Below are 17,802 nucleotides of genomic sequence, written 5' to 3' on the forward strand. Positions count from 1 at the left end.
TTCGTTAGACTTCTTTGAGGCCGTCTTCCCATGGGCTGAAGGAAACGAACACTCATTTTCACATATAACTCAGATAACACAGATAACTCAAAGCTGGCTGCAAACAATGTCAACAGATGCTCCGCAGATGTGCAAATGCCCACTGATGAAGCATAGCTCAGTTGCTTTCCATTTCTCAATGGATGACAATGCAAGTTTCAAAAGGCTCCACATTCCAGCTTGCCTATGTACTCACAACAAAGAAAATAGACGGGAAGAGGCCCGTTTCAGAACTTTGTCTGATGAGGTGGCATTTTTTGATTGGTTCACAACCATCAACCTGCGAGATGCCTATTTCTGCATTCGTGTCCTTCTCAAGCACAGCAAGTTCCTATGTTTCTCCTTCCAAAAAATACAATACCAGAACAACTGGCTGCCATTCGGTATTTCTTTGACTCTGCACATATTCTCAAAGTGTATGGAAACAGTGCTGGAGTCATGATGCTGAAAGGGGATTCAGGTTTTTCCTGACGACCTTATCCTATTCTGCCTCGATCCAGTTCGGCACAAGAGGGGAATGCTGACCATCCCTCCCTCACTGAAGTCAGACCTGGCATACTGGAAAACCCCCTTGTTCCATCATCGGAGTTCCCCTCGGGAGAGTGACGTCACAGATATCAGTATACACTAATGTGTCCCTCTCTGGATGGGATATGCTAGTCTCAAGTTGTGAGGAAAATGGGGTATCCTTAATCGTTCAAGTTAGTGGACACAAACTGTATTGAGCTGTCCATGGTACCTTGGCCAAATTCTAATCTGGCCACTACAACCTCTCCCTAACCATTTCCACTCTGTTTGCGCGTTCGTGTGAAGGGTTCGCCATATTACATACTATCCCAAACCAATTAGCGGGAAGTGGAAATGGGTTATAAAACCCTCCAAGAGCGAGTCAACGTCGATGCTGACTAGCTGCCTTTACTGACCATGTGCAGTATTTATTTGTTGTACTGTGTTTTCAATTTGTTGTGTACGTTGAATGCTATGTCCATTGTTTGTTGTTTGTTTGGTGGCAAATGAGTTTCCCGATTAAGTGCAGAGCACTGAAGATTTTTCTCATGCCAAAAGGCAAGAAATGGGCATACTCATAGAATCTGGAGTTACAATATGTAACTAACATTTGTGTCCTGTGTGAAAGTAAGTCACCGATTACTTGTTTACCTTACTTTTGTTATATAACTTGCATACGTGGCATAAGGAAAGTACATAAGTTACAAACATACTGTTTTTAATCATAAACCTTAGCAAGTACTTTTGTTGCCGGAACCTGTGTCATTTTCTTGCCTAAGTAAACCAAAAAAAATATTAAACCTACTAAAATTGATTTTGAAGAGACACTGTGTGCATGAGAGGAAACTGTCACGACGTCCCTGACACGTCCAAAACTGACGCTAGAATGGTACCTAGAGCATCAGAGTTTGAAGCTTGGGCTACAAACCAAGCAGTTTTATTTGTCGATAATGTATCATCATCATAATCATCTTGTTGCTTCTTTGCTACTATTTTCACCTCTACTGCCACAAAATCCCAGAGATATGTTTGCAATGCAAAGATTCCATATTGATACTCTCATGTAGAAGCTTGGCACAAAGGGAATATGTAAAACTCATTTTACATCAACCTCAACATTTGTGCTTTGTTTTGCTGTGAAGCCAGTCTAGTTTAATATTCAGCCTAGTCACTGCCCGGTGTGCCATATTAATCATGATTTGTGCGACAGAAAAATCTGAAATGGTAATGTCCTGAATTCCAAGTAACACAGATGCAATTCATGGGTTGTATTTTAATTCTCTCTACGGCGTGAATATTATTTACTTTGACATTGTGCAAATGAGGTTTCATGCATTTAAAAGTCAACAGGAAAAGTTATGGCTAGTCCACAACAACTTCAATTTTATTCAAATTTACTTCCACCAATTGTTGTGGTGCTTTTTATCTGTTAAATGTATTTTTAGCTCCTATGTTTAGGAAAAAAGGTTATGCTATAAAAGTCAGGTTATGTTTTCTGCTTAGCTCTTCAAAAGGTACAGTATCTCCTTCCAAAGGTTGCTCTCAGACCAACGCACCACCTCCAACAGTATTCCGACAAACTTCACTATATTGAAAACTAGCAGTTCCTTAACTTATACTGCACTCTATTGAGAGAGTTAGATTACCCATTTCCTCCAAAAAAACATACCTAAAACTGTTACAGCTAACACTCATCATGTGCATAGTCCTTTACACTAACAGTCCACCAAGCCTCACACATCAGCCTGTGCAAACCTTGTATAACTTTACTTTGCTAAATCTATTTTGCCGAATATATATTTCTAATATATGAAGAACATTAAACTAATACATTCTGCTTTTTGTTATTATATTCAATAGTAGCAGTTAAGAGTAACAAAATAACAATTCACTTCATTATCACGGTATCGTGTTTCTGTAAATACTGTACTGATTCTCAAAAACACTATGAGCTTTTTAATTAATAGTTTGAATACAAAGATTTGTGGTGACTCACATTTCACTAAAACTAGTGCTTTGACATTGGATGTACATACGTATGTTACAGGGACTGTGATAAATGCAAATGCAGACCACACTGCTCTGCCTGCATTAAATAAGTATACTTGTATACGTGTTTTCCTAAAATTAGATTTAAAAAATCTAGCGCCTTGCTTACAGTATAGTAATATATAGTAAACTCTATAATACGTACTGCAAGCTTCTTGCCAATACACAGCCATAGTAGCAGTTACTGTAGTAGTAGTTGTAATGGTGCTCTTCCAGCTATTTGATCCAACTAAATGTTTCACTCAGTAGAGAACAGGGATTTTTCAGCAGCCTACTTACCTGAGCTACCAACAGGCAAGTCCTTCCTCCAGAGCCATTACCAGCCTTGGCAGCACATTAGACAATGCGATAGAGTTGTTCTCCAAAGACCCTTCAATCCTGTTTGACCTCTCCGACGTCTTTCAAGTAAACTCTTGATCACTCAACCTAAACCTCCCCTACAATTCTAGCACACCCACATTTTAACACTGACGAAATATCCTGAAAGGGATGGGAAAAAAAAAAATCAATCATACCAATTCCTCTTAAAGTTCAAACCGCCTCTGGTTACCCCGCTATCGATCTCCTGCTCCTTCACTCGATTGCATGTGGGACTGTTCTGCACTGCTCACTGCTAGTCGGCTATATTTCCTCTCCGAGCTTGTTTTCTCTCTTCAGAGCCATTCAGAGCACTTACAAGATCAGTAAAAGAACCAGCCCTGTCATTCAACATTAATACTAATATCACTTCTCTTCAGCAGAGAGACACACGTTTGATTTGAAGGTTTCCCTGTAATGAATTGCATGTTATTGTTAAGAGGGAATAGTGTGTTATGGGTCTGCGGGCTCACTGTGCTCTCTAAGTGTGTGTATGTGTATAAAGTGCTCGGCTTTGGTGTCCTCGAGGCTAATGACACCCACCGGCCCTGTGTTTTCTTGCTGCATAAGCTAACAACTAACAGCTCGGTGTGTTTGCAAAGAGTCTAGACCATTGGGGACGACTTCTTTTCCCTTAGCCCATGGATGTGGCTTGGTTAGGCAACTTAAAGATTTCTCTGGACAAAGAATAATGAGACTATCGATTGTCCTACGAGATATTTAACAAAGTCCACTTTGAAACCACCAAGCGCATTGACACCTAGAGAGGGCAGCGTCCTCTGAATGCAAGTCAGGAGATCACTGTGAATGGCAAAGTCCAAAAAAAAAGAAATAACCTGTGCATCCAACAGCGCCTTGAAAACCAGCAGCACAGAGAGGGGGAGAGATTGATGTGTGCTTTCACCCTCAACTTTAATTGATTAGAGAAAATATGATATTGTGTCATGAGTTTACACATGAGGCCTTGACACAAGGTGTCACAGGTTTTTGTTCAGCCGCAGAGCTCTATCACTGCAGTGCTAAGAGGAATGGTGAGAGAGTAAAACATTCTCACTCCAGACTCATCAAATACAGCCACTTGGTCAGTGGCCCCGGTCATCGGATACCGACACATCGAGGCACTCTTTAGCATCGGTATGAGATGTACCGGGCATTAAACTGACTCCAATATAAACCCATCAACGTCATTGTTAGACTGTCAGAGCAACTGACATCGTTTAAAGAGTGAGAAAGTCAGAGTAGGGTGGGTGGAAGCAGAGGTCGGATGGGTCAAACAACACAGGACTTTCACACAGGAGACCGCTGTCTGTGTCTGTGAAACCGAGTCAACGGTAACTTATTTTACCTTAGTTTAAGAACATAACTGGACTCTACTTGTGCTGGTTACCTAACAGGTATACTTATTTTATGTAACAAAGATACTCACTTTTATTTAAACCACAATAGTTTTTATAAAGCTAACTAATTGCTTTTGTAACCTAAACCTAATCAAGTACTTTTGTTGCTTTAGTAAACCTAAAAACTACATAACACTATTTTGGAAATTCATTTTGAAAGGACACTACATGTGTAACAAGTGGAAAGTGACACGCCATCACTGACAAACTGAAGCTAGAGGGGAACCTAGAGCTTCATAGTGTGAAGTATAGGGCCACTGACCAAGCGCCGGTATTTGAGAAATTGGGAGTGAGAACTTGTTGGAAATCAATGTATGAATTGAATTGTACTTGATGTGTTGTAGGTTCCTACATCAGGACGAGCCACCTATTATGTGTCCTACAAGAGAGACTCATTTATACAAATCAAACTACCCAAATATTCCCTGCCCAAGGTAAGTTGCAGCATTTTATTTTTTTTACTTTACATGACTCATAGAAATATTTTCTAATTTCAGAATGTCACAGAATGAATTAATCAAATAGTCAATTAAGTACTCCCATTCCTATTGCTGAGATCTTTTGAATTTGAAGCTGTCACAACGGTGAAATTGACATGGCTTAAAACAAAAATGTGGTGACATGCCTGTAGCTTAACGTATTTTTAACCAGTTGGTTTCCCCTCAAAAGCCGGCAGACATGTCCTTTTAAAGTCATACTTTCAGTCATGGAAACACACTGAGAGTGAGCCTCAATACATTGCTGGATGTCGTCAACCATTTATATTCACACCACAGCATTGATCTCATGACCAGTCCCACGGGGTCAGCATGTTCTAAACCATCACCTCTCCTCTTCCACTCATAACTCCTCTTAATCTCTCCCCACTCCCTGATAGGATTTACACATTGTCAGCACCGATGAGAAGCAGGTATTTGCGGCGGTGCAGGAGTGGAACCAGAACGACACCTATAACCTCTACTTGTCTGACACAAGAGGGATCTACTTCACCTTGGCCATGGAAAATGTCAAGACCACAAGGGGCATCGGAGGGAACCAGATGCTGGATCTGTACGAGGTAAGCACCTGATGAAACTGGTCACCTTGAGGGGATACATACAGTGAGGTTTCCATTGATTGAATCTATGGGAAGCTACAGGGACTATTGCTTTCTCACTGCTTCTTAAGATACAGGCACACAAATAGTAGGGTTTTTTTCGGATTGCTTCTGGTTAAATGTGCAGATCGTTAAATAGATTGAGATCTTTATGTGCCATTGCCCAAAAGGACCATGCAGTCTCTCAGAAGGGTGCATCAATGGATACCAGTGACCCAACAATCCGTTTGCTGCCTCTGATCTTCCCTGCAGTGTATTCTTCCTGAGAACAAATACTACCACCTCACATTTAAAGGCACACACACTTAAACTCACATTTAAAGCTGGTACAAATATCAACCAAACATTCAACAAAAGTCAAATTTCTGCTGATCAGAGTTCTGAAGATCTGATTTTATGTCACACGACTTATTATTTGTATTAAAGTGTTGTTAATAATTTAGGAATGCATTTTAATATGTAAGATGTAGCGCTGTCATGATATTATTCATATTCCAGTTTTAATATAAGTTTGCTGACCAGTGAATGTCGAGATACGTGTTTTGTCCTTCATTGATTCATTGTCTGAGCCGATAAGTGCATCGCATTACGTTTGCTAACTATGCCAGTCTCCTCAGCAAACACTTACAATGTTAGCATCAAAGCTAAATTTGTTAGCGAAAACTATGCAGTGTACCTGGTTGAGTTTGAAACCTTCGGGCCAACTTGAAAATATTTATATTAAGCTCTCCCGACGGCCCTGGGAAGTGGCATAGTCCAGGCGGGGGGTGCTGTAAAGCTCCTGGTCGGAGCCATGAGCCACCTTGACACTGGGCCTTTCCAAGCTGACCGAGGGCAGGTAACGGCGCCCTGACACAGGCCAGTTAGTGTCAGGGATGATGCTATCTGTCCCATGAGGGGACCTCTGTGTTGAATCCCTGGGCAGACCTCACCTTATGAGAAGTGTAAAAATAATTTCAGGTCATTATGAAACTGTGATGAACAATGCCTCTTACGAAGTCAATTGCCTCATCACAATTTAGCTTTAGCTCTGTGAGCGACACCTCATTAAAGAAGGAAGCAGGGTGGAAGTATGAGGTTTTGCCATCAGTTTGTGGATCAGCTGAGAGTATAGAGATTTAGTCACATGCTCTTTGTAATACTTTTTATTTGTGAAATATTTGTAAAACCCACAGAAAGACATAGGACAGCCAATAGCATTAATTCATGAAAATAAATAACCAAATATGGAGACACAAGTTTTCTGCCTGACAGCAACAATATTTAAGGAGCATTGTTGGAGGAAGTCTGAGATCTATAACACCACACTGCCTGCATGAGCAGCTCGTGACGGCTGCCTTGTTGAACTGGAGGAAGATTGTCATTGCCAACAATTGCTTCTCTGTAATTATTATACATATTCAAAATAAATATAAGACAGGGAGATTTGGAGTTATGTTTCTGTTTTTCAACTGGGGTTGCTAAATGCTCCACGAGGTTTTTTAGTTAGTTGCTGAGTGTACCATCTTGTAACATAACGATATTGATCAGTGAGCTTTAAGTCATGGGGTAATGACTTTGCCACTGTGAGTTTACCTTCTGTAGAGTTTGTGTAACAGAATCTTGTCTTACATGCAGGTTTGCATTCCAGGCTGTCGCCGTCCAACTTCCAGACAGCAGACATATGCAGTATTAAGATCATGCTTAATGGGGCTCACTGCCATGCACCTCTGGAGTTTTAATGACCTTGTTAGCTTACTGGCTAGCCACTGTATGTGTTTGCATTAGCATTCATAGCAGGATAGTTTTCCCTCCTTCTCCACTCCGCGGTGCACCCAGTTTCTCACTCCTACGCTGACAGGTGTGGCTGAGAGAGTGAAGGAAGTGAGATATTGGCCAGCAGCAGTGTGGTAATTAACAATGCCATTACCTCTCTTGCACAGTATGTGTGTGCAGCTCCCCCAACCATGCAGCAGTAAAGGCATTGCACCGTGCAGCACGAAATGATGCGGTGCTTTAATTACATTTCTCACACGGTCACAGCTCCGTTCTTGATCAGAACCTAAACAAGAGCTAGATGACACACTGCTGTCTCTGATAAATCCGACCCATTACACAGGGTAAGATACATACTGTGGAACTCATCCCATTTATTGCTGTTAGACCCTGACAAACTGCACCTCACAGACCCAATGTTCCACAGAGAAGACACAGCTCCAGTCAGAACAGAGGGGAGACAGCAAAGTATGTGAAAGTTGTTTTGTTCTTCCACTTAGAAGCCATGTCTCCTCCCAGAGGGCCTCTCTTTCCGCTGCATCCTCCTCTCTAAAATAAATGATGCTATTTCGACAGAGAAAATTGCACAATCACCTCCTAAATTAAAGGAATATTATCAATCAGATTGGATAAGGGTACATTCTGTAATCATGAGCCTTTGTTGTGCAAACGAATTATCTTTTGACATTGGGGCTCTACACCACCCGCTAAACTTCCCTTACATCTGAGAGGTGCTTTAGCAGGTGGCTCTCCCTACAATTATCACTCTGATTGGCTTGGGTTCACTTCTTGTGAGTCGCTATAAACAGCTATGAAGGATTGATTGACTACATTAAGTGGATTGGAGTCATTGAAGAGTATTAGATGATCTGGATCTTACACTCTTAAAACCCACAACACTGTGATTCAACAGATGAGCCATATAATATATTGTAAAATGCTAAATTGCTTCACGTTAAATAACTGTCTTTACTGCTGTTCAATAAAGATTATCCACCTTACTGAATAGCAGCGTTTTTCAAATTGTCAGCCATGTTTTAATTCATATTGAACATTTTGAAATGCACACATGGGCCTTTCTCCTCCCATGTGATTATTTCAGTTTCATGAAAATCAGCAACTCTTAAAAGAAAAGCTGCTTACCGGCACAACAGCAACAAGCCGATGGATGGAGTACTTCCATGTGGTGTCTGTATATTTATTTCAAATCCCTCTCAGTTTAAGTGAAACATGCAGTGGCATTCGGCAGGATACAAGTTAAAGCTGAATCAATCACTATTTTAGTACCAGCAATGGATCAAATTAGCATGACTAATATAAATGGGGTCCCTTGTAATGACCAATGTACAGAGATCAAACAACGTGGTCTGTAGTTCCCTCCAGCTTACCGTTTAGCCTCTTTTAGCATAATTTAGCTCATTGTTTTGGTCTGACGCAGCAGCTCTGATCAACTGACTGCATGCTACACCTCATCACTGAACAGCAAACAGACAAATATAGCGAGTGGCTGGTAAATAAAGTGGAGATCCAGATATTTCCTGTAGGAATTGATTGAGATCCAAACACATCTAAAAGGAGAGTGAATATTGAACTTATTCACGTGGACACAAACAACAACTCCAATGCTAATGTTGCTTTGTTTGTGCTATGGGAAAACTCTTTGTCAATGTTAGCCACAACAACTTTATATGGTCTTTGTTATGTCTTTGCTTTGTTTTCAGCTTCTTCCCCAAGTGGCTACAAAAATAAACTAAAACAAGTAATGCAGCTTTAATTACAAGTGGAGCTGAAACAGATACTTCATTTTATATAATATTATATATTAATTCTGATAATCGAATAATGGGATGGGTCATTAATCAGACAAAAATCCCAAATGTGCTCTGGTTCTGGCTCTTTAAATTGTTTTTTAGACTGAGTTCCTTTGGGTCTTGGACTCTTGGGTTGACAAAGCAAATTGAAGATGTCAGCTAGGCCTCCGGGAACTTGTGATCAGTATTGAAAAAAAAAAGGAAAAGCTTCTGAAGCCCCTGACAGCCATTGGTACTCAATAAGTCCTCTGTCCTCTGCATTAAAACAGGCGTGTGGAAAACATTAGAAATAAAATATGAAAGATGTTGCACAGCTTACCACTTGTGTGGTCAGAGATCTGACTCGTGCTTCACTGACGGTAGCAGAGATTATTGAAACTAGATGTCTCTGATCACATGGTGTGGGCACAATGTCCTCCCTTCCTCCTTCCTTCTTTTGATCTCTACTCACAAGTATTCAGCAAATGGCAGGATTGCTTTGTAACGTCATCGCACCAAGGCGGCCCAAAATATAGTTTCGTGCTGCATCGCTAAGAGTAATCCCAGCTCTAGAATAGAGATCTATGCCAGCGTCCTTCACTTTGTTGTCAAGAAGGTAGAGTGTGGGTGGCGGGAGTGATGGATGGAGAGAAATGTATGCGGGTTGGGACGCGCGGTTCTCCTTGTTTGTGTGTAGATGTGTGTGCGTGGGAATGTGATAGAGGGGGTGCAGTAAATAATTGACAGGTCGGGTTGGATGACGATGTGAGGAGCACCATGTTCCTATGACAATGTCAGATGGGTTGCCTATTAGTGCCACTTATACAGACGCGTGCCCTTCAGGGAGGCAATGGAGCCCCTTACTATGGCAACCATTTGGATTGACTCTGTCCTTACCATTGCATATAGCACGCTTAGGTTTGGTTTAGGGATAAATCTAAAACCTGAGAGACAACAAGCATGGAGGATTCTGGAAGAGAGGTGTGTGTCTATGTGTGTGTGTTTGGGCCGATTCGACTGACGGAGAAAAAAGACAAGGTGTCACTTATCAGCCGTCATGATTTTGTACTGTCAGGATTGCTGAGATGTGTAAGGATATAATTACAGACAGCACTCAGCACAGAATAAAATAATACAGCCGGCTCTGCTGATGTTGTCTGCCAGACTGTCAGCTGCAACGAGAAAGGATAAGCACACCATTTGCATTTAGCTGAGCTCGTATGGAGAAGATTGCTACCTCAATACACAAAACACCCTTTGTGATGTGAGCACTGGGTATGCTTTACATCTGCAATGGACGACTAAGCTGTAATGGGAGAGGTTCATGTAAAACACACTGTGCTGGGTTGCATTAGGAGGATAAAGATGAGATTCAACCTGTTGTGTGTATCTGTGTCCGTCAGGTGGCAGGAATTAAAGGCATGTTAATTGCTAACAAGAGGCAAGACAACCAAGTCAAGACTTACATGACCTACAATAAAGGCAGGGAGTGGAGGCTCCTGCAGGCTCCTGCGACTGACCTGGATGGAAATGACATCCACTGCATACTGGTAAGATACTGAACATTTACTGTAGCTGAAAGGTCTTTCCTGCTGAGAAAACAAAAAAAAACATAATATATAATTGAAATATAATGTATTGTATCACATTGTAAGAAGCCTGTTTGTAAAGGGTTTAACTAATACATGTCTCTATTAATTGATAGTGGTTGAGAGATCAGTATTAGTGAACATGAGCTACTCTCTCTCAAAGCCAGCGAGAGAGAAGTGAGTCTCAGGTATCAATGTTTTTTATTGTCCTTTTTTTGCACCTAAGTGAACTTTATTCTATTCTATTGTCTTCAGCTGTGAAACAGAAACTGTTCCCCATACACTCAGAGCATTCTCCTAGTGCTTTCAGCGTCATCTCGAACATCTCTCCCAGTCCGTTGTCTATGGAGCAGTTCCACACTGTATACTTGATGACACACACATTTGAGTTTCAGCACTCTAGTTTTGGGGATTTCGGGGAGAATATTTTTGGAATGTTGTCTCCATATTTTCTCTTGTTTGTCCAGTAAACCGTTTGGTAACACGCCACTGACTATCATGTATTATAAACATACTCATAATGCATTGTAATCTGCTTGTAGCACTGTAAGATCATAGCTATCAGCACAGTAATTACCATCTTCTTGACAAAAAGTGCTCAAATGTCAAACTACTTTTTTTTATATCAATAATATGATTCACCAAGTGACAAGTCAAGTGTTTGTTAGCTAATGTTGCATTGTTTCACAGCACAGAAAATGCCTTCATATTAAAACATATGTATTAATTAAACATGCAGGAAGTGGTGTCTTAGTACCACCAGCAGCTTCACAAGTGTTCTCTACATTACTGCAGCAGCTGAATAGTATTATGCACAAGAGACTGTTGTAACAACACCACTCAATGAATGTAGTGCGAACTATTGTATGTAAATATATACATGGATTGTGTTTTTCATAGTAATATCAACATAGGCATATTTTACCAGTTTGGGATTCAAGCTGTTAGCTCTTTAGTTCATCAGGGAGATTCTTCTACGGACTGTTCCACCACCTGTAAATAAGCTGCAGGGCATCTGGACAGGAATCCTTTGATTGACAATATCCATACCAAACTCTGCATTCACATTTTTCACTTCTTGAAAAATAGAAATATGTGTTTGTAAATGGCTTGTAACTGCTCTAGAAAGCATTAATAACTGATGTATTATCCACTGATAAAGCCTTAGGTAAAACGTATAAACCACTCATGAAGGTAGCGGTATTAGAAAGTGGGACTGAACTGACCATGCGCTTTACCTCTTCAGTCCCTTCCTGTCGTAAAAACCTGCACTGAAGAAACGAGCTGATTTAAAATAAAATGTATGAACTAAGATGAAATAATTCTATAAAAGGTTAGTGTTACTTTTTACTGCAGCATACTGCAGCAAACCTCATATGAGTGTTCAATATATGATGCTGTGTTTTTAAATGATAAACGATGGCAGATCTAGATAGACTGCATGTGTTGACGGCATGTCGTTGCTTATTAGAGAGCCTCCCTCCAACTAAAGCTAACAGGGCGACTGTGGGGAGGAATCATGTTTGAGACATTAGGGGGACTCCGTGCTGTTAAAGAGGTGATTTTGCAGCCGTGTGGTGTGGCTCACAGGTTCCCTGTGATTGTGCATTCATGTGACATTTTAATTATCGCCGTAGATTCCTTTTGATTACCTGTTCAGTCCCGCTGCCCTTGATGTCCTTACACCAGTGTGACACGCTGTCTGCTGCAAAGATGAAAGCAGACACTATTTTTTTCTGCTCTGTGAACAAATGTAATTGTTTTCTGTTGTGTGCATGCCCTGGAGACGTGGCTTCATTCAATGCAAATTCCATCCCTCTTTGTATTAATGACAGATTAAATGCAATTAGCGAAAGTGCATGAGACACAGTTGGTCCTGTTTGTGAGACTAATGAATCAGGCTTGTTTTATGATGCTTTTGTTTTTGCTCTACCATTGTGTTCTGACCCTATCATTTATAAATGATTGTGGATTTTAGGATTCGCAATTTCACAGCAAGAACACAAGTGATTTATATCACATTTGCTGTAAATATGATCAATATAATATATTACCATTTAGACAAAGTGATGTGCAAATATGAAATATGCCACTATTTCCAAACCTGGGTCAATCTATTTATTTTCTCTTTAACTTAAAAGGGACATGTCATTTTTAGATTCATACTTGTATTTTTGGTTTTCTTGTTTAAAAAATACACTAATTATTTTCTCATACTGTCTGTCTGACTATACATGACTTCACCCTCAAACAGAAACGCTCCGTTTTAGCGCCTCAAGCCCCCCACATGAAAAGCACAGTTGGCTCTGATTGGCTTGCGAGAAAAATATGGTGCACCTTTGCAAAGGTAGTTCTCAAGCTGGGTGGAGATAGTAAGATTTTGATGAGGGTGCAGGTGACACAGAAAAATATCACATGTTTTCTGATCTAGACAGTCCACCACAAACTGACTGGGTCATCTTCTTTCACAGTTTGTGGGTTGGGAGGCTCTCCAGATACACTATGTGCACAAGCACAGAGTTTTTCATGACATGTCCACATTCACATTATTCTTCTTCTTCCTCAGCCCTTCTGCTCACTCCATCTCCAACTGCAGATGTCCGAGAACCCTTACTTGTCAGGAACAATCTCCACCAAGAGCTCTGCACCAGGGATCATAGTCGCCACAGGTAAGAGAAAAAACTAAAAACAAACCACTTCACATAACTCATGTCTACTATCGCAACTGGTCATTTTTTGTGATTTTTCTTCTTACAAATGTAAATTTTAAATCATGAATGCAAGATATTTTGGATGAAGAGTTGTACTGTGATCCTCCAGTCAGCTACTAGCGACCCCTGGACCCCTCTCAATTCAATTCAGCTTCTGTCTCAGTGACTCTTGGAGCTACACTGGGCACAGTGCACTGCAGTATCTCCACTTCTCCACAGGCAAATATGGTTGGGATCACATATCCACCTGTTGTGGGGTCACATCGCCCAGGCAATTATCAGAAAAGGCCACAGTTTGTGTTGTGCAGTGTCTGTGAGCCTTCAACGTGTAAGAACATTTGAAAGAGTTGAAGCAAAGAAGAGAGATGACGTAAGATAAAATAGACGTGTTAGTACCCATTGGCAGCGTCAGCAGAAAACACGTCCCCGTGTCAGTGTGTGTGGGCGTGCACATTCATACACGACCGCGTGTTTCTCTTTGGATCTGGTCTGTTTTGTCTTCGGTGTGTGAGAATGCTGAACAAACATACATCTCCGCTGTTAATGCTTGCACAGTGTGTCTTTGTGTGTCTGCGTGTTGCTGGCCGGGTCTTTGCTTTGGCACCGTGATTCTCTTTGCCCACTGCACCCTTTTAAGACGTCAGCTGGTGCAGAGATCGTCTCACCAACATGACAAACACCATCCAGATCAAACACATGCCTGTTTACTGAGCCATGGCCAAGATAGTGGAGCAGATCAACGGAAGAAGTCAGTCCACTCGCAGGAAGAAAAGCTTCCGAGGCAGTGTTTTGAAACACTGCAAACTGCCAGAGCAAAGGAGGCATCCGCCCTCCTCCGCATCTCACATTATGTTGCCTGAATTGATGCAGGCATCCGTAGGAATTAACCTAGGGTCTTCTCTGTATTATTCACGGGGATAGAAGACGACACACTGAACTGGGAATCAAGCCAGGGGAATGGATTCATCACAGCAGCGTTGTGATTGGCAGCACGTATTTAAAACACACAGCCCTTTATTTGTGTGATCTGCAGTTTTATTCTGTCACATGTTCTTTTGGCATTTCCCCTGCAGGAAACATTGGAACAGAGCTGTCTTACAACAACGTTGGCATGTTCATATCATCTGATGCTGGCAATAGCTGGAGACAGGTGAGCTTCACACCGGGATCAATCAGAATCTGGTTTATTGCCAAATAGGTTTTCACATACAAGCGATTTGCTTTGGTGATTCGGTGGATGACATAACATGCCATAAAAATTTTCCACTCCCTCAAGGCACATGCGCATCTTACAAAAAGCCTTATGTTGTGACATTTTGATAAACAACAGGTGTAAATAATAGGCTCCATAGCCTACCCCATACAATAATGTAGCCAGCTAACTCCTGGCCTTAAAAGTAATGCGAGGTGACTACTGTAGGGAGGTAAGCTAGACAGCTAGGTATGCTGATGTGTGTAGGTTACTTTAGAGCCATTAGCCACGCATAACATACTGTCCTGCATGTTTTGAAGTATTGCATTATAAAGCTGTGGAAATCGAAAAATAAATCAATGAAATGTCCTAAAGTGTACAAAAAAAGGTTATGATGCTTCCTTGAGATGTTTTTTACTTTAGTCAAAAAACATCAGTTGATGCGCTCAATAGATTATGGAAAAAGCTTTGCCGATTAAGGTCTAATCATTTAACTCGCATGACATATCAGCTGTTTCTGCTGCCGGTGTATTCCTGGATATTTCTGCTCGCTCCCATCCCAACACATCAAGTAATGCAGCTAGGTCAGTGCTTCTGTGGGTCCGATACTGACGCTCATTCAGTGTGTTTGTGACCCATGGGACACGGGAATAAACTGAGAAAAAAAAAAACATAAGTAGTCGACGTCAAATAATTTGGAACAAAAACAAAGGAGAAGGAGTTTCCCCTACGAACAATGGGGATCAGTGATTGGTCATTAGGTACGCACATTCACAGTTTGGCTGATGATTGGTGAAATGAACGTGGTGCTGCTCTCCGGCTCTCACTGAACACAGTCAGTCCAGACAGCCACAGACACACTCTTCAACGGAAAGTTAAGTTAAGTTCTGCCCAAAAACTCCCTACTGTGTTGCTAAGTGCAACAATAAGTAAAGACACCATCCTCCATACAGCATATTGATAATTATTTATGGTTGCTAAGATTATTTTATTTATTTAGAGAATGTTGAATTTGCTTATGTCAGGATTTCTTGTATATTATGAAAGTAATATGTTTCTGTTGCATCACTACTATAATGAATATGTTATGCATGTTTCTGTTCAGATTTTCGAAGAGGAGCATAATGTGTGGTTTCTGGACAAAGGAGGGGCCATCATTGCTGTCAAACAGCCAACTGTACCAACCAGACACTTGTGGTATGTCCATTTAGAAAACTTTTTTGGACACACTTCCTTTCTTAAATTGCTTTTCCAATTCCCTATTCCCTATTTTTAGGCTCATTCTACCTAAAGTCTACTACTTTACTATATGTGACATTTGATCCAGTTAGCGATGCACTTCGACTGTGGCTCTGTGAAAAAAAAAAAGTCATAGGCAGTCTAATTTGAGAGATTTTTTTTCAAGCCACTTATCATTAACAGCCAGCCGTCTGAGCCCCCCCCCCCCCCCATTTGGTGTTTTCATTAACACATTGCCTTCCTCTTGCCAAATGAGGTGCCTACGCTTTGCCTCAGTGCAGGCTAATCCAAGTGAGACCAGATCTGTTCTCCAGTCGCTTTTGCAACAATTCTGAAATTAGTTTTAGAACCACTGAAGTGGAGCCTGCTGTTTTTTTTTCTCCAAACCAATTTAAGTGTGGTGGTAGGAGAAGTTAAAACATAAAATAAAAAGATAGAAAGAATCCTGTGCAGCTCCAAAGCAAAAGTTCAACAGCAACGGAATCGTATAGCTTTCTCAGCCAATGTTTAGTTTAACACTTCCCCTGCCTATAAAAGGTGCATGTTGATGCTTTTTCTGTTGACAGTGCTTTTAGCCAAATCAGAAAATCAAGGTGGTGGCGGGGGTAAGGGGGGGGGGTCATCCTTCCGTGCACAGGCCTCAGCAGTGTTTCAACCCGTGTCACATTCAGGTACTCCTAGTTGTTCTCACTTCAGCACTGATGTTGATAGGCTGTCAGAATCAATAGAGCCTGGCCCCGATGATAAAAGCTGTCCAATTTTTTTTATGTATTTTGCTGTCTCCTTCTCCCTTTGCAGTTTTGTAGTTCAACATGAAACAGTTCTATTCTGGTCTTGTTTTTTTCACCCCTGTGCAGACCAGGACCTGTGACGTTTCTCTTCCCCTTTTTGGCATATTCTCTTAAAGCTGTTTCGGTTGCATCTTTGCTTTGATAGCCAGACAGTCTGTCTTTTAAATATCTGTTCAACACTAAGCCTTTTGATATTTACCCAAAGCTACAGTAGCTAATTGCACAGAGACTCGTCTGTTGAGACAAGCCAGTCATTCTGTCACCACCTAAATTCTCCCCCCCCCCCCCCCATGACCAGGCTCTAATAGAGAGCGTCTGTTTCCGTGCCATCGTTGTTGCTGGGTTTGTGATGGCAATGCGTTCTGACTCACATACACAGGGTCAGCTTTAACGAGGGGAGGCAGTGGACCCAGCACAGCTTCTCCTTGGTGCCTCTGTTCGTGGATGGCGTCTTGGTGGAGGCTGGGGCTGAGAACCAAATCATGACGTAAGTCCACAAACAAAAAGGATGGATGACATGTTAAACGGTGTTGATTTCTTTGTCCTTTCCAGGGGTATTGTGGGCTGAGTGAAAGGTGAATGGTATTTTTCCTATTCTGTTCAGCGCTCTGGGTTCTCAGCAAAAATACTAGATGGATGGAGGACCTTTAAGGAAGGCGTCCAGCCAAGGCTCTGTAGAATTCAGTCTTTATTAAGCCACAATTCTGAGGGGCAGGTAATGGGTCATGTAGTCCTTTGTGGATATTAGGTCACTTGAATAATGGGTTTGTTCATAAGGAGTTCTGTCGTGACAACCTTAAAGCGCCTGAAAATGTGGCTTCAAATCTTAAATATTTCTCTGTGAAATGAAATAGTCATGATTAAATAGTTATAATAGGTAATTGTCAGTCATACTTTCAAAAAATAAATCCATCATATGTTTTTATTTATTGAGAGTTTAAAACTCTAAAACTCAGTTAGCATCAGAATTGTGCATCAGATTTGATTGACAGGGACCAAACCACCCCCAACTGTCATCACATATAGATTAAAATATTAACGCTTAATGATTGGTGCATTGAAATATGTGACATTGGCAGTTTTCAAAGTCCGGCCCACACAAAGAAAATAAAAAATCTTGAGTTTGAACTAACCAAAACTGCTTTGGCAAACAATGTGTGTGTTCCTGTAGGATCCATCATTCATAATAAAACACTGATCACATGACTTGATGACATGAAGTATAGAGGGCCTGTAAAGGATCAAGGAGTTTATTACAACTTCATTCATAATATAATATGATAATAATAT

The 17,802-nt window shown here is 41.1% G+C and overlaps 1 protein-coding gene across 5 annotated transcripts in view; it reads left to right on the forward strand.

The window, feature by feature from the left end:
- Nucleotides 1–17,802, forward strand: part of sorcs3a (sortilin related VPS10 domain containing receptor 3a) — a 214,523-nt gene that overhangs the window by 156,897 nt on the left and 39,824 nt on the right. For all 5 annotated transcript variants that reach the window (XM_031867062.1, XM_031867063.1, XM_031867065.1 and 2 more), the window contains exons 8-14: nt 4,694–4,783; nt 5,227–5,406; nt 10,394–10,540; nt 13,146–13,248; nt 14,364–14,440; nt 15,588–15,679; nt 16,892–16,999. In XM_031867062.1, coding sequence (XP_031722922.1) covers nt 4,694–4,783; nt 5,227–5,406; nt 10,394–10,540; nt 13,146–13,248; nt 14,364–14,440; nt 15,588–15,679; nt 16,892–16,999 — 797 coding nt within the window. The remainder of the gene's footprint in view (nt 1–4,693; nt 4,784–5,226; nt 5,407–10,393; nt 10,541–13,145; nt 13,249–14,363; nt 14,441–15,587; nt 15,680–16,891; nt 17,000–17,802) is intronic.

This window comes from Anarrhichthys ocellatus, unplaced genomic scaffold (genome assembly GCF_004355925.1).
Source record: "Anarrhichthys ocellatus isolate YVR2014 unplaced genomic scaffold, GSC_Weel_1.0 scaffold38, whole genome shotgun sequence".
NCBI classification, from domain to species: domain Eukaryota; kingdom Metazoa; phylum Chordata; class Actinopteri; order Perciformes; family Anarhichadidae; genus Anarrhichthys; species Anarrhichthys ocellatus.